This window comes from Galleria mellonella, unplaced genomic scaffold (genome assembly GCF_026898425.1).
Source record: "Galleria mellonella isolate WM207_F2 unplaced genomic scaffold, CSIRO_AGI_GalMel_v1 utg87, whole genome shotgun sequence".
NCBI classification, from domain to species: Eukaryota; Metazoa; Arthropoda; class Insecta; order Lepidoptera; family Pyralidae; genus Galleria; species Galleria mellonella.
The window spans coordinates 2,395,555-2,413,026 of NW_026442166.1; the positions used below are offsets into that span (position 1 = coordinate 2,395,555).

At 34.3% G+C, this 17,472-nt stretch overlaps 1 protein-coding gene across 1 annotated transcript; it reads right to left on the bottom strand.

The window, feature by feature from the left end:
- Positions 1-1,886: 1,886 nt before the first annotated feature.
- LOC113514076 (golgin subfamily A member 6-like protein 22) lies at positions 1,887-13,909 on the bottom strand. Its single transcript, XM_052902107.1, has 9 exons — positions 13,441-13,909; positions 12,091-12,348; positions 11,310-11,460; positions 9,807-9,990; positions 8,807-8,985; positions 6,717-6,893; positions 4,676-4,888; positions 3,517-3,626; positions 1,887-1,999 (listed from the first exon to the last, which is right to left on the bottom strand). Exons 2-9 carry the CDS (start codon positions 12,201-12,203, stop codon positions 1,909-1,911), a joined length of 1,218 nt encoding a protein of 405 aa, XP_052758067.1. The 5' UTR covers positions 12,204-12,348; positions 13,441-13,909; the 3' UTR covers positions 1,887-1,908.
- Between the last annotated feature and the right edge of the window lie 3,563 nt (positions 13,910-17,472).

Consider the following 17,472-nt stretch of genomic DNA (forward strand, 5'->3'; position numbering starts at 1 on the left):
TTACGATTTATCTTTTATTTACTCTTTTCTTATGATAATTAAATTTAATACTTAAAATCATTAAAAAAATATATTAAGTGCTATTTTATTTATTTTAAAATCTCTAAACGAAAAACACATACTTTTTTTATTTTATAAAAAACATTGGCAATAAAATAAGCACCTATGTTTAGTTACTTTCTTAAGCTCTCTTTTTTTAATTTTAATTTTTATATACGGACTATACTATATGCATGTAAGAAAAATAGACCTACTTGTAATAATACAAATAATATTTTGAATTACAAAATTCATCTATTTACCTAAATGTAAAGTAACAATTTTTAACCCAGTAATCCTATCAGGCATATATAATATATAAAAAAGCTGATCTGTTTTTCGAAGGATTTGTATTGAGACACTATCTATTTTATCTAAGGCAAAAATATATTTTGCATTATTTCGTCTTTGTAGTCAAATATTTTATAATTTGTTCGTGTTACTGATAATAAAAATAAATATATATAAAAATAAATTTCAGAAGGATCTAGTTTGATACATACAACATTTCCTTAAATTTAGGGCAATATTCCATATTTGGAAACCCTGTTACAAAATAAAAAAAAAAAGATACGTTTCGTTTCACAGAAAAAGTAAGTTGTTAATAAGAAATGATGTATAATCTTAATACATTATCCAATAAAGACACAAGAATAGAAATAATGTTATTTTTTCTCTTTACTAAAATAATATATTGCTTATACTCAGACTATTATAGTAGATAATTTTTTTTCAATGGATGATAATGAAACTGTAACCCTGTCTGCGCTAACAGTATACGCTGGCGGGGCACCAATGAGGGATGATAGTTGAAATAGGTGAGGATGAAAGGGCAGGTCAGTTAGCCCATCGAGATGAATACACCTAGAATTCAGCACGATGGTTTCCAGGGGGAATCACATGGATGTCAACCCGACAAGGTATATTACTAGTAATGGGACTGATAGTCCGCATTACTAACAATTCCTTTCCCCCTATAGTAAGTAATTAGGTAATGGTAATTTTAGTATAGTGATTTAGTAGTCAGGATCCTTGTTTTTTGTTTAGGACGCTGTCCTAAGGATAATTCCTTACAAGAACAAACAGTTTTAGCTGAAAATTTTATGCTGTTCGCTGTCAATCTTTATGTTTAATATATTTTATACTATTTAAAAGCGATCAGCATCGTTTGTGCTGCCTCTGCAGAGCGAGTTAGGAACTAAAATTATTATACTTCTTTTTAGCTTTTCATCTGTCATTTATTCGCAAATAATGAAGCTATTTGTTTGTCAGAGAAAAGTACGTCTTGCTTCGTAAGACCAGTTTTTACAAATAGAATAATTATATACAATAAAAAATAAAATAAAATCGTTTGGAATTAAAAGTCGGGTTGTCAGGGTATAGTGCCAGCAATAGGGGCTGCCGTCCCCATTACTAACAATTAAATTAACGAGACTAGTTTTTTTAATGAGTTGAAAATGAAACGGTATCCCTGCCTGCGCTATAAGTACGCTGGTGAGGCATCAGTAAGAGATGATGAGTGAGGATGAAAGTAGATTAATTGACTTGTTTTCATTCTCACCCATCGTGACGAATTTCCCAACAGTAAACCACGATGGTTTTCAGAGGAAAAAGGCATGGAGGTTGATGTGATAGGGTATTGCAAGCAATGGAGCTGTTAGACCCGTTATTAACAATCTCTTTTTCCTTGTAGGCTTGAGAGCACCTGCTAGCATGTATCTTCCTAACGCTTTCTCCGGCATTTCCCTCCACATCTTCCTATTATGCCATCACTGGTAAAATAAGTTAGAATTAGGATTAAGAATTTTAATTCTTAGGTAGGCAAAAATAAAATATTAAAAAAATATTGTCTTTGGTCGTGTTTATTTTTTATCTTTTCACAATAGATGGCAATTGAACCGGGGATGTTTTCGCTTCCTGTGATTCTATTAACCTTTTAAATGGATGAACTGGATTTGTGCTGAAACAAAGAATAAAATTGTACCGTAAAATATTTAATATCACAAACTGATGTCCTTGGGGACAATTCTGAGACTTTTTTCTTTAAACCAATCTCTTATAATTTGATTGTTTCCCGAATTTACTGTTTTGTAGACTATCATAAACTAGATTTATAATATTTTTTCTTAAATCTATTACAAATTTTATCAATATTGCAATTTTAATTTTAGAGATAGGTATATTTTGAGAAATTTAGCCTTAGAATTTAAAAGTATAGTATTTTTTTATATAACTTTTCAAATTTTATTTTAGTTTATGGCTAGCCGTAGGCTATATACTATACTGTAGAATTTTGGCAAAAAGTGATCTTTTCTGCTCTGCGTTGTTTGCCGCCAAATATGATAAAAAACCTACCTGTATAAATACAAGTCTGTGGGATGTCTCCTATAATCTGTTGTCTATGTTCAGGCGTGGACAATGAATTAGTGACTGAAATATTGTTTATGCTGAATAGTTTGTTTATGGAATTATTATATGTCCACTAGCTAACTGTGCGACCCTTGTTTTACCTTTCACCGCCACCTACAGGATCTATTATATATCCCGATACGGGATATCTTACCATGTGGTCCCGGCACAGAATGGGCCACCCTTTCCTTTTCTGTGGGTGTCGTAAGAGGCGACTAATGGAACTTAAAGGTCTAGGGGTTGGTAGCAGCGTCCCACTACACTCAAAACATTACTAAAGTTTAACTGCGGTTGCCAACCTGCCTGCCAAGCGTGGTAATAACTGGAAACACCCCATATGGCGGAGATCTATGTTCAATGGTAGACAGTTAACGGGTAGATAGAAAACGGTAGATATAAATGAATGAAAAACGGAATACTAACCAGTGGCGTAATCATACCATTTAAAGCTTGTGATCAATTTATCGGATGAGGCCCTGCCTTTATATAAAAAAGTTTGTTATACTTTCATTTTATGCCCAGGCAGGCAGGCAGGCCATTTTAGGGCCCGCTCTACCACTCTACTGTTACGCTATTGATACCAACTATCCTATCCCTCACGTAGTAGGGAAAAAGGTTCAGCGATTACAGAAATCAGCATGACATTGTCATCAAAATGGTTGGTTTCTTACTTACACTTACACAACTTACACAAGAAGTACTAGATGGCGTTGTAATCAAGATTGTTATTTTTGTTATTTATTTTGTGATTAAAGAAAGAAGAAGTAAAATTTCTATTGGCGACTGGTTTTTATTATTATTTATGAATGTAAAGTGATAACTAACACGTGCTCTTTTCCCGAATGAATCATAATTCACTATATCGCAATGTTTTTTGCTAGTATGTGATTTTTAGAAAGTTATACAAAACAAGAAAATAAAGACAAAAATTGTAATAAATTATTATTATATCGGTGGAAAAATAAATAAAACCATTCGCCATTTTATAAATATTGTGTCAAATTATATTTAATTACTAAATAATCAACGAAAACTCGATTCTAGATCGTTTTAACATTTAAAATTTACCTTGTCCTTGTCGATGACGTTTTATGTCTACTTTCCATTACATCTTTGAACAGCTCTGCTCTTTTAGTAAAGGGGCTTTCTTTGTGTGCAATGTCTTTTAATTCGGATTCCTGAAATTTTGTAAGAATTAAATTATTAAAGGACTTTAGAAGGTACTTTACCAGAGGGAGACTTTGTACAAAAGTCGATTGCTTGGGTACCTCTGTCCCATTCGTATTTCTACCGTGAAACAGTTGTGTTTGCATGGCTGTGTTTCGGTTTGAAGGGTGGGATATGGCGTGAATTTACAGGGTACAGAGGAATAACACCTGAGTCCTCAGGAATGGCAACGCATGGAGGGTATCTCTGTTATGTCCATGGTACTGCTCATGTCTATAGATGACGGTTACCAGTTTCCATCAGGTGGGCCGTCAGCTTGTTTGCCATTCTAAGTTGTATAAAAAGAAAAAAAAAACTAGAATGTTTAAATTTACTTTAGAATTCAATATGATGTCCACGGTCACTTTCTATCATTATACGGCTCGCCATCGACAGGGAGTTCACCCTCATACCTTACAGCCTAAATGGTCGCGTACAACGCGGTTTCAGAGATGTTTTCTCCCACAAACACTCAGATTATGGAATGTGCTCCCTGCCGAGGTTTTCCCGAGAGACTACAGTATGTGGTTTTTCAAAAGAGGGGTAAAGAGGTTTCTTCAGGGTCGGCATATCGCGCGTAATACCTCTGGTATTGCAGGCGTTTATAAGCTACGGTAACCGCTTACCATCAGGTGGGCCGTATGCTTGTTTGCCACCTCAGTGATATAAAAAAAATTAAGATTTTTAAAATTAATAAATGCCTATGAATGAATTACTTATATAACTAACTCCAATGTTATTCTTGTGACTATCATTTTTATTTCTTTTTTTGACATAAAAGGCTCTCAAATCGGTTAATTTTTTAATGCGGTTTTCTGAACTGATTTTTTATGTTCTCTTTTAATCGAAGGGGTTTACTCCTATATCGATCCTAATCTCATTTTATCATGATTTATATCAATCTCAATATCCCTACTTTTTCAGGTTAAATTCTCTCGAATTAAGTTCGAAAATTTTTCTTAATACTGTCTTTAGAAATAGTGAAACTTTTAAAAGAAGTTATTCATTAAAGAATATTTACTATAAATTTCTGATTTTCCTTAATCTGCTCACTCAAACTTCTTCTATACTCTATTTGTTTTCTTAATTCCTCATCGGCTTTGTTTAATTTCCTTTGCAGTTCAGACAGAGCGGTTCTTGTGACGCGTTGCATCCTCTCGCTTCGTTCTTGACGCTCCCTCTCTATTTCATTCTTCTTCGCATCTAAATATCTCTTGTAGTCTTGAGCAGCTCTCTGTTCAATTGAATAAAGTTTGAATATATTATTTGTAGTAAGAGACTAGACTATCTGTACCAGAGGGAGACTTTGTACAAAAGTCGATTGCTCGGGTACCTCTGTCCCATTCGTGTTTCTACCGTGAAGCAGTTGTGTTTGGATGGCTGTGTTTCAGTTTGAAGGATGGGATATGGCGTGAATTTACAGGGTACAGAGGATTAACACCATGTGCGAAACAGTATACTCTGTTATGGTGGTCCATCAGGTGGGCCATCAGCTTGTTTGCCATTCTAAGTTGTATATAAAAAAAAAAGTAATCAGTAGACTTGCAACGAATATTCCGTTATAATTAGGTATTCGGCCTATTCGGTTACTTTTATTCCATTCGGCTAAATATCGAACAATATTTGTAAAGAGTTTTGCATTCTATTATTAATTGTTTTCCGCGGCCATGTGTCAGGTTAGGATATAACCTACCTGTGTGGGGAGAAGGGATTGTTAGTAATGCGAACTATCGATCCCAATGCTTGCAATATACCCTATCAGGTTGACTTACAGGTGAACCATTCATAAGGAAACCATCGTGCTGAATTGCAGGTGTATTCATCACGATGGGCTAACTAACCTGCCTGGGGGGATAGGGATTGTTAGTAATGGAGACTGAGAATCCCATTGCTAGCAATATACCCAACCAGGTTGACCTCCTCGCGGTCCTCCCTGGAAACTATCATGGTTAATTCCTGATGAATTCATCATGATGGGCTAACTGGCCTGTTTTCATTCTCATTAATCGCCCTTCACTGGTGCTCCGCCAGCGTATCCCGTTTGCGCAGGCGGGGTTACCATACCATTTTCACCCATCAAAAAACTGACCTGCCTTTCTATTTTTATCTCTCATCCATCACTGGTGGGCACCAGTGATGGATGAGAGATAAAAAAGAATAAAATGCCAGCGCATACCGTTAGCACAGACGGTGTTACCATTGCATTATCATCCATTAAAAAAATATATCCATATATAATTTTCCCATTTATAATAGGTACCGATTACTAAGATAAAAGGTGGGGAATTAACGCAACCATTTTCAGGAACGGAGCCATGACCTCCCCATATCAGTCCGTTCGTGACCACGGTCTATGGAACCTGATCGAAACGTCGAGATAACCCAGATAAATTGTTATATTTCACCTTAATGTCCATGTTAATTTTCGTCTCTTATTAACCATAAATGCATGAAGTGAGCTATGAAGCAGACTGAAATTAGAGATGAAAATATTGGCCGTGTGGTCCTGGCATAGAATATGCTACCCTTCATTTCCCGTGGGTGTCGTAAAAGTGGACTAAGGGAGGGCGAGGGATGGGCAGCAGCGTCCCTAAAACATTTCTAATGTGACTGCGGTTGCCAATTCGCTTGCCAAATGTTGCAACTACTGGCAAAACCCCCCAAGGGGGAGGCTTATGATCAGCAGTGGACAGTTAAAGGCTGATACGATGATGATGTAAATTCCTAAAGAGGGTTGACGTCAGGCAGGTGGCCGGTCGTAAAACTAAAAAAACCAAATCTTTTTGTAATATGGATAAAATCATATTACGCCAACCCCAAATGATTGGGATAAGGGTAGGAAGATGATGATGATGATGATGATGATGTAAATTAATATAAACGTGAATGGTTGTAGGAGTAAGGGAAGTAAAAAAGAGATTGATTTTTTATTTTAGATTCGAAAAAGGAAGCACTGAGATGGCCTGTTGTAATAAGAGATGAATAAAACTGAAATATATTACGTCGACTCTAAATAGACATGTAACAGGGTTAGAAAAATGACATACACTTATATTTTTTACCTGTTTACCCATTAATTTTTCAGTTTCAATTCTCCTAAGGTATTCGTCCAACTTGTTTTCCTCCATTCGTTTCCATTCTGAAGTCATTTTGTCTGACTCTTCCTCCAATTCACAAGCAATTTTCCTCTCATGGTTAACGTTCGTTGTGCAGATTTCTTTCTCCTTTCGTAAGTTATGCTATAAGAAAAATAAATATTTATTTATTTTTTTTATTTCAAGATAGATTTGCGATTGATTTTACCTCCTCTAAAGATGAAATTTTGTAGGCAAATCAGATATATTTTACTTATATTGTGTATTAAATTATGCATATTATAATAAAATAATTGCGTTGGTATGGTCATTTGGAGAGGATGGATGAAAGAAGAACTACGAAAGAGATTTATCGAGCAAGAATGAATGGAGATGTCGGTAGGGGCCGCCCTAGATGGACGTATGTCGACCAAATAGGCGACGTGCTGAAGAAGGGCCAAATTAAAAGTACCCGTAACCGGCGAGCGTGTATGAAAAGATTGATGAATGTGGAGGAAGCGAAAGAGGTTTGTTTAAATCGAAGCATTTGGCGTTCCATTGTTTCTGCCTACCCTAATGGGAGACAGGCGTGACAGATATGTATGTATGTATTATAATAAATAATTCATTATGCATGGATATAAGCATCTAGCATATATTCTTAGGATATAGAAACTACTAAGGGTACGAAGCCTGTTAATTCAAGCCCTTTGAACAAGACGTCTGGCCTTCTTTTATAGGGACCTAGTGTTAATTAGTGGGATTTTAATGGATTATTAAGGTATTTATGTAAATTTTGATATTATAATTACAAAGAAAATAAAAACAGATAGCTAAGTCGTCATTGTTTAGCGATCTATGCTGAATAAAGAGGCCTCTCCTAATGGTCCATACTGAGTATTCCTAACTTGTACCATTTACGTATAATATGTTTGCTGCGACTATACGAAAGCACTTTACAAATAAACTATTGAAATAAAATTATTATTAATATAATGTTTTAATCTAATAAATCATCATCATTATCATTTCAGCCTTATCCGTCCACTGCTGGACATAAGCCTCCCCCATAGACTGCCATAAAGAACGGTCCTGAGCCACCTGCATCCACTGACTCCCTGCAATGCATTTGAGGTCTTCACTCCATCTAGTGGGGGGTCGTCCTACATTACGTTTACCCGTACGCGGCCGCCACTCAAGAATCTCACTTCCCCATCGGTTGTCGGTTCTTCGAGCTATGTGATCAGCCCATTGACACTTCAGCTTGCTTACCTTTTGATAAAGTCACAGAACAGATTTTTTTTTTAATTTAATTAATATGCAAATATATACAAAAAAATTAAGAACTTTAAGTATCCATTAAACCTCATGTCTATAGGCGACGGTTACCATTTTCCATCAGGTGGGCCGTATAAAAAAATAACCTCTTGGGCTTGTGTCTACTAACATTACATTTTATTCTCAAATAATTAATACTGACATAAATGTTCCTTTGTATAATAAGGTTGGACAGATAATATGCGTTTAGTTAAAATTTTATGTTTTCAACAGTAATATTGTTTCTCAAGTTGGTAGGCACAGAATTTACTAAACGCGGTATGAGGTTTACCAGAGAGAGACTTTGTCCAAAAGACGTTTGCTTAGGCACCTCTGTTTCATTCGTGAAACAGTTATGTTTGCATGGCAGTGTTTCTGTTTGAAGGGTGGGATATGGCGTGAATTTACAGGGTACAGAGGAATAACACCTGAGTCCTCAGGAATGGCAACGCATGGAGTGTATCATGGGCAAAACAGTATACTCTGTTATGTCTATGGTACCTACTGCTCATGTTGACATTCACCGCTTTCCATCAGGTGGGCCGTCAGCTTGTTTGCCATTTTAAGTTGCATAAAAAAAGGTAGGCGCTCGTTCGTTCGCCATTGTATTTTCAATAGCGGGTATTTCAAAGAAAAAGAAATCGTATTATAGATATAGTACGATTTCTTTTTCTTTGAATTTCTTATTTAACCTGACTTGTATTAACAGGTATGTAACTATTAAATACAATTCTTTTGGCGGACTCTTAAGATTCACTTACCATCTCATCAATCTTTCTTTGTCTCTCTTTCTGCAATTCTTCTAAAGCTATTCTAATAGTGTTATTTTCTAGTTGTCTCTCTTGCATCTTTTCTTGTTTCAATCTCGAAAGTTTTGTATTGTGACCTTCTATAAAATTTTGTTTGTTCACTAATTGCTGTTCCTTTTTACGTTTTATAGCTGAAAATGAAAGATGTGTTAAAACAATGTTTGCCTCCAACTTGCTGGAGTTTCGTCGAGTGACCACAGAGTATTTGTGTTCAGACGTTTTTTGTTTCAGTGGAGTATTTTTGTATTATTTTTTGTTTAATATTTTTGTGTAATATTTCTTTTGTACGTTATTGTACTCATGCTTTACTGAGTGAGCGTATTGGAAGACTGTAAGGCTCACCCAGTAGATGTAATAAATAAATAAATAAATAACATTAAATTTGCAGCATATTACCTTCATCACGGTATTTATACATCTTTATTAACATCGAATATTACGCTCATTTGTAGATGCAAAATATTTTTCTACATCTTCAAATAATACATGGCAGGAACGTTTAGAAAATAAAAGCTATCTAGGAAAATAATAACATCAAGTGGTTACGTACATAAAGGATCTTATATTGAAATATAAAAGAAATAAATCTAGGAACAAAAGAGAATTAATATAAGACATTTTATATGGCATATTTATTAAAAATTATTGAGAATAAAATTTGCCGTGTGGTCCCGGCGTAGAAGGAGCTACCCCTTCATTTCCAATGGGTATCGTAAGAGGAAACTAAGGGAACTTAATGGTCGAAGATTGGGTAGCAGCGTCCCTCTTAAACATCACCCAAAGCCTAACTGTGGTTGCCAACCTGCCTGCCAAACGGGGCAACTACTGGCAAAACCTTCTTATGGGTAAGGCCTATCTTCAGCAGTGGACATTTACGGCTGATATAATATAATTATTGTAAAAAACTAAACTGATAAATAAACTTTTGTTAATTAATTTATGCAATTCTTACCGTCATAATGATCTTGCTCCATTTTCTTTTTCATTCTGTCCAGTCTCCTGTTCTCTTTTTCCCTTTCTTCTCTCAGCAGCTCCTGTCTCTTTCTGTTGGCACTGGCTATTTGTTCGTCATACGCCATACGACGCTCGAGCATCTCTTGCTGATCTCTTTGCTTTTTTATTCTTTCCTCTTCTTCCTGTCAATGAATTTATTAAATAAATTTAAATAATTGATCAAATCTAATGTCTATAGGTTTTTGTACGTATAGGTGTCAGATATATTAACACATAGCACCCTACATCATCATAATTATTTCTGCTCCCTTTTCATAGTTCACTTTGATTATATGCTTCTCCCATAGAGAGCTCCAAGGAACAAATGCCATAGACCGCATTTGATTTTTAATTGATTAAAAATATATAATTTTATCAATTCAGGATATCTAAATTGAAGAAAATTAAATAATTTAAAAGATCGTAATGATTCTTTCAAATTACTGTACGTCTATCGAGACATAAGCTTTATGGGCAGAGTCCTTTTCCTTTCCCTTTGAGATAAACAGAACCAAAGAAAAGTTTATCATTGTATAGTACAAGCAAAAAGTCTAATGATTCGATTGACCAATATTCGGGAACTATGCCAGCATAGTTTCCCGAATCTTGAATCGTGTATGATCTGGATCTTACATGAATCATAATGAGATTTACTTTGCATAACTTGCCGTATTTAATAAGACCTTTTACTCTGTAGGCATAATATTAAAGAATTAGTATATTTATGTAGGAGGGGTCATCATCATATCGGCCGTTAACTGTCCACTGCTGAACATAGGCCTTTCCCATAAAAGAGGTTTTGCCAATAGTTACTCCGCTTGGCAACCGCTTTAGGCTTTGGTGATATTTTAAGATGGACGCTGTTGTCTAGTTTTGACTATTAAGTTCCTTCCTTAGTTGCGTCTTATGATATCTACGTGAAAGGAAGAGCTAGTCCGTTCTATCCCGGGATCACATGGCAATGTATTCACCATGTAGGTGGGATATACAAAGTAAAAAATGTTTACGCACTAACTTACGCACACGCACACACACATACACACACGCACGCACACACACATACACACACGCACGCACGCGCACACACACACACACACACACACACACACACACACACACACACACACACACACACACACACACACACACGCACACGCACACACGCACACCCATACAAACACCTATGCATATCCAAACTTACATTCAATGTCACATATTTAAATTAACCCTGTTCGCCGCACTATAACTGTTAAATTTCTAGCTTTGACTTCCACGAGACAGGCTTTGCCTAGTGTGGGCTCATAGTTCTATTGTACTACAGGCTAATTTTGTTTAAGGAAATAAAGTTATTAGTTATTATTAGTTAAAGTTATTATTATTAGTAAATCCTATTATGTTTTCTGTGAGTTTTTTAATACCTCAGATTACGATATAAAGTAATTATTAATAGTGAGTTAAAAACCTTTCTCTTCACATCGTTTAATAGTAGACTATGCCACATCCTCTCTCTATTTTCTTCTTCCTGTTCTAAATATTTCTTTTCTTGCATTTGTATCCTCTGCATCTCTCTGAGTCGTAATTCATCTTCTTTTGTACATTGCATACCTTTTGCACTACAAGAATATTAGTTAATACAAATAACAAGTAAGCAGACATAGACATACTCTCTCTCCCTTTTCATTTACGTTTCCTATGGTTGGTGCAATTAATACGTGCATTTTTTTCCAGCTAGTTCTACTTTAGGTCATATTTTTAACACCATGTGTTTAGCCAGATACAGTACTATTAATAATATAAATATGAATGCTTGTAACAATGGATAGATGGATGTTTGTTATATGCAAAAACTAATGAACGGATTTAAATGAAATTTGGTACACGAATAGGTTATATCTTAACTTAGCACATAGGATCCTGTATATACAAATTCACTCAAGCAAAGCCACGACACGTAATTGTAGTTAGAGAATATAATTAAGATAAATATTGAATACCTGATTTTAAAGATCGTTTTAAAATTACAGAACTGTTCAACTTAAAAGTAAATCAATAAGCTAAATCGTGAATAATTAAACTTTGTTTTGTTTTTTTTTTTCATAAATAGATATAAGAAGATATAAAAATTATTGTGAGTAAAAAATAACTTCAAGGTAAAGTGCATACATTTTTTATCATTGTTGTTCTACTTGGAAATTAAAAATAATTAATAATTAAAGATTGTGTGCTGTTGATTGTGTACTTACATAGATTCTCTTTCAAGAGCCTTTTGACATTCTCTTATTTTCTCCTTTTCTATTTCACTTTCATAGTTTTGTATCTTACTGACTCTTTCTTTGCAAACGCTGCATTCCTCCATTTCCTGTTTTGTAATTAGTTCCTGTATTAATTCTTCTTCTTCTCTTTCTAATAGTGCTTTCAAATGCTTTCTTCTTTGTCATAGTTTATTATCTTCTTCTTGAAACTTTTCTCTTACTTTCTCTTCTGTTTTGTTGATTATTAGTCTAAAATAGGTGCATATACAATATACATTTATTTGCTACCATAATTCGACATAAACTAGAATAGCCTGCTGCGGTAATCTATATTTATAGTTTGAAAATTTTAACTCAAAGGGGATTTTTTTAATGGGTGAAAATAATATGGTAACCCTGCCTGAGCTATCGGTATACGAGTACACAGGCGGGGCACCAGTGAGAGGTGATAAGTGAGGATGAAAAGGCAGGTAGCTCATCGTGAGGAATTCAACGATAAATTAGTCACGATAGTTCTAGGGGGAACCACATTAAGGTCGCCCTGATAGGGTATATTGATAGCAATGGGGACTAACCTCTCCATTACTAACAATCCCTTTTCCCCACTCAAATGGGATTACGACACCATGTGTGCAAAGCCGTGGATAACAGCTAGTTAAAAATACAGTTAGTAACTTATGTTCAGTAAGATACTAAGGTTGGAATTTTCCTATTTTTTATATTTATTTCTATTTTATAATATATTTTCTATATACTGGTTACATTATATATTTTTTTAATGGGCGAAAGTGGAATTGTAAACCCCTTGCACTATCAGTGTACGCTGGGGCACCAGTTACGGATGATAGATGAGGATGAAGCAGGTCAGTTGGCATAATGTGACGAATTGACCAGAGAGAGACTTTGTACTAAAGACGTTTGCTTGGGTATCTCTGTTCCATTCGTGTTTCAAACGTAAAGCAGTTGTATTTGCATGGCTGTGTTTTGGTTTAAAGGGTAAGATATGACGTGAATTTACAGGGTACAGAGGAATAACACCTGAGTCCTCAGGAATGGCAACGCATGGGGAGTATCATGGGCGAAACAGTATACTCTGTTATGTCCATGGTACTGCTCATGTCTATAGGCGACGGTTACCACTTTCCATCGCCGTCAGCTTGTTTGCCATTTTAAGTTGTATAAATTCAAACCGAAACACCGCCATGCAAACACAACTGCTTCATGGTAGAAACACGAATGGGATAGAGGTAACCAAGCAATCGACTTTTGTACAAAGTCTCCCTCTGTCTGATGAATAAGGGGGATAGTGTTAATCCATATAAATACTATAACTTGTATAACCTCTGCAAATGAAGTGCATCATAGTCGACAGAGTCGGTTAACTTCTTTTGTTCTTCTATATTTACCATTGTCTCCAATTCATGTTTTTGCCGCTCCTGAAAATGTTTAATTTTTTTTGTTTAATTAGTTTGTTTATTTATTTATTTATTATTTTCACGGGAAGCTCACAGCTATAATAACTTAATCATTAATTATATATGACAATGATAAGCTAATTAATAGCTGTTTAATTTTTTTATTTTATTTATTCATAAACAATAATTTGTATTTGAATGTAGTAGGTACAATAAAATTCATACAGTACATGAGAAATTAATTAAATTAAGTACAATAATGAACAATGTTTTTATTACGTTTCGTTTTCGATATTTTACGATAGCGTTCTTTTAATTATATATGTTTTGGTTTTTTTTACTAAAAGAACTAATTATTCATTGCTAATACTAGCAGCAATACTGAATATTTTTAACACTTTTTAAGACACAGAAAGACTACAGTGGGTTGCCAAATTAATAGGGACAGTCACATTTTTTATAATTTTTGTTTCTCAAGTGCCCCGGATTGCGTTTTTAAGTGGTATAAGTGTGTTTGAAATATGTTTTTATGTTATCAGTAACTCTGTAACTCAAATTTAAAGTGAATTTCAAGTGCTGAGAGATTTATTTATTTTGTAAATATATTTTAATAACGAGAGAGACACACAGTCGTCCACACGTGTAAAAGTGAAACACGTAAATAATTCTTTTGAACAGTTCATTTGTGGTTTTGTGAAATAATTATTGCCTGCGAGTAAATACTATTTTACTATTATTAAAATTAAAGTATTTTGGGGCAGATTTTAGAACAATTTTTTTTTATATATTTTTGCAGCTTTGGCTATGGGTCGAGGGGTAGATTTGTCTCCGAGAAAAAAATCTGAGATTAAAACCCTTCTCCTAACCACAAGTCATTCTCAGAGAAAGATTGTATCTAAGTCTGCTGTCAATAAAATAAAGGTCAATTTAGACCAGAATCGGCCACTTTCGTCCAAAAGAAAAGGCAAATGTGGCAGAAAACGTATCACAACAGCACGTTCTGATAGGAAAATTCGGGATATCTGTTTGCAAAACAGAAAGAAAAGTGTTGGATTCTTAACTCAGATGAATATGGAATCTGTTTCTAAAAGAACTGTACAGCGAAGGTTGGCAGAGGAAGGCCTGACAGGTCATCGTCAGTTAAGAAACCACGATTCGATGTTTTTGGGCTCGTGAGCACCGCCTGAAGACTGTTGAAGACTGGAATAAGGTCAGTTCTAATGTCAATTTTGTTTGTGTTATATAAAATCATATTTATAAAAATTATGAATAAATTTCTATTTTTTTAGGTATGTTTCTTAGACGAGTCAACATTTGAAATTCTAGCCGACAGAAGTAACTTTGTCAGGCGGCGTCCAGGCGAGAAATTTCACCCTGATTGCATAGTGGAACGCATTAAACACCCTGTAAAAATAATGGTATGGTCTGTCATAAGCGCAAAAGGGGTTGGGCGCCTCTATATAGTCCAGGAAACCATGAGACAGGACCAATACAAGCAAGTATTAGAAACACGCCTGTTGCCACAACTCCAGGAATGGTTCCTGAATGGGGAGAAATTTTGTTTATGCACGATTTCCATGCCATTATGTCAAATTGGAAACAACATTCCAGTTTTACCTTTGCAATTCTCCTGATATGAATCCCATAGAAAACTTGTGGCAAATTACCAAAGCGGAAATTGCCAAGGAAATGATAACTACCAAAGAAAAACTGATTGAAAAGTTAATAAATGTTTGGCATCACAATCCCAAAATAAAAGAATGTGCTAAACAGGGTATCGAAAGTATGCCGAGGCGGATTCAAGCACTGATAGAAGCAAAGGGAAATGTGACAAAATATTGATAATTTCCCATCATAGATCTTTATCATACTTGTTTATATTTTCAAGTTGTTTAAATATTAAATTATTGTACTCTTAATTCATTAAAGATATGTATCTAATATTATTAAATATAATCATAGCCTAAAGTGACGTTTTGAATTAATTATGGACCAATATTTTACAAAAAACCAATATTTCGTGACTGTCCCTATTAATTTGGCAACCCACTGTAAGTATTTTTTAAATACATTTCAATTTGGAGCCTTTGTTTCGTAACAACTGACGTACCCGCATTTTGTAGCTACCACATATAGACTTTAACGAAATTTAAATTATTTACAGTCTAGATAATTAATGAATGTGCAAACACAGGTAACTTATATTGGTTTCTTTATAGAATTTGGATAAGTAACATTTTTTTATACCAAATGTACTTGACAACCTATACTAAAGATGTAATTGGCACTTTTGCTCTTAAGTTTTATTTTCTCTTTATTGTAATAAATTATGTATGTATTTGATTTATATGACTAATGAAAAGAAATATAGTGTAGAATGAATAAATTTTTGACATTGTTAATAATTTGCACGCCGACATAAAGGTAGAATGTATATGGGAAATATAAACCTCTTTCATCGAAAACTACCTACATTCTAGCAAAATAAATTCATTTAATTTCATTTCCACTGAGGCGGTAAACAAGCATACGGCCCACCTGATGGTGAGCGGTTAAATAAAATATTTTATATAAAGTCCTTACTTTCTACTACTATCATAAATGCAAAAGTTTGTGAGGATGGATGGATATTTGTTACTCTTTCTCGCAAATAATACTGAATGGATTGAATGAATTTTGATATACAAATAAGTTATGGCGTAACATATAAAATATACACTGAGTCATAAGAACAAAGCCGTGGCTTTCACCGTTCATGGTATATCCCGTGGGATACACATATTCCCTTTATAAGTATAAATGTGTATGTGAGTTTGTTTGTTAGTTTTAACACGTGAACCAATTGCCATGAAATTTGATTTACATAAATCGACATTTTTCGGTCACGCAGATGTTGTTGCGGATAAAAAATAGTTCATATTTAACTCTTAAACTAACTTTAACTCTACAGTTTGCTGTTGAATTAACAAACCAACATGAGTCCTATTCATTTACAGTCCTTTACAATGTACCTTAGTATGAAAACAATACAATTAAGAATGCAAACTGGGTACAAAAGACACCAACCAACTTCACATACATAGCGATACTAATATTAACACTCACCCGCCAAAACCGGACCGGATGTCCAAAATAAACCGGCACTTGTTTAGCCTTTAGCTTTGTTAAACCCATGTTAAATTATTAATAAACACTAGTGAACTATTTTCATCGGATATAAATAACGAATATATTTATAAACGTAAGAATTTTTGATTGCAACTCTTAAATTCACGTTAGAACTACTTGGATAGTTAATGAGATAGTTATGACAACTCTATCAGAAGTTAATTAAAAATCGACTTTATATTAGATAGCATAGAAATATTGTTTCTATATATAACGTGTACTTTATTAATGCTGTGTCAGCTTTTGAATACTCGTAAAATATATGAAATACATGTATTGATTAAACTTGTTGCTTGGGTAACGTTTGTCTAAACGTGGCCCCAGAGGCGTGCCTTGGAGTACTCCCGAAGAATTTACAAATTTTACCTCGAGTTCATTAAAGCCGTTTGCGCTGTGCATGTAACGGGATTATATGCGGTTAATGTAATTTGTCAATGTCAGATTGAAATTCGGGCCGATAAGGAACGAGACGATATTATTATAAGGCAAAATGTGTTACGTGGAGTTTGATTTTAAACAGATTTTCGTTCTATTATGAATACTATATGGGTTGTATTTATGAGAGAGAGGGAGGGAGAGAGAGTAGCAATTTTGTTTAATATTATTTATTACATTTACAGGTTTAGGGAAAAATATAGTAAGAGAATCTAATAAATTACTTTTTTCCAAAACTTTATACATTTATAATTAAAATAACAGAACTGTTAATTTTAGATAAACTGACAAAAGATTCACTTTCTTTAAAGATTAAAAAAAAATCCTGTTGACTGCCGACTGCTGTTATATTTCC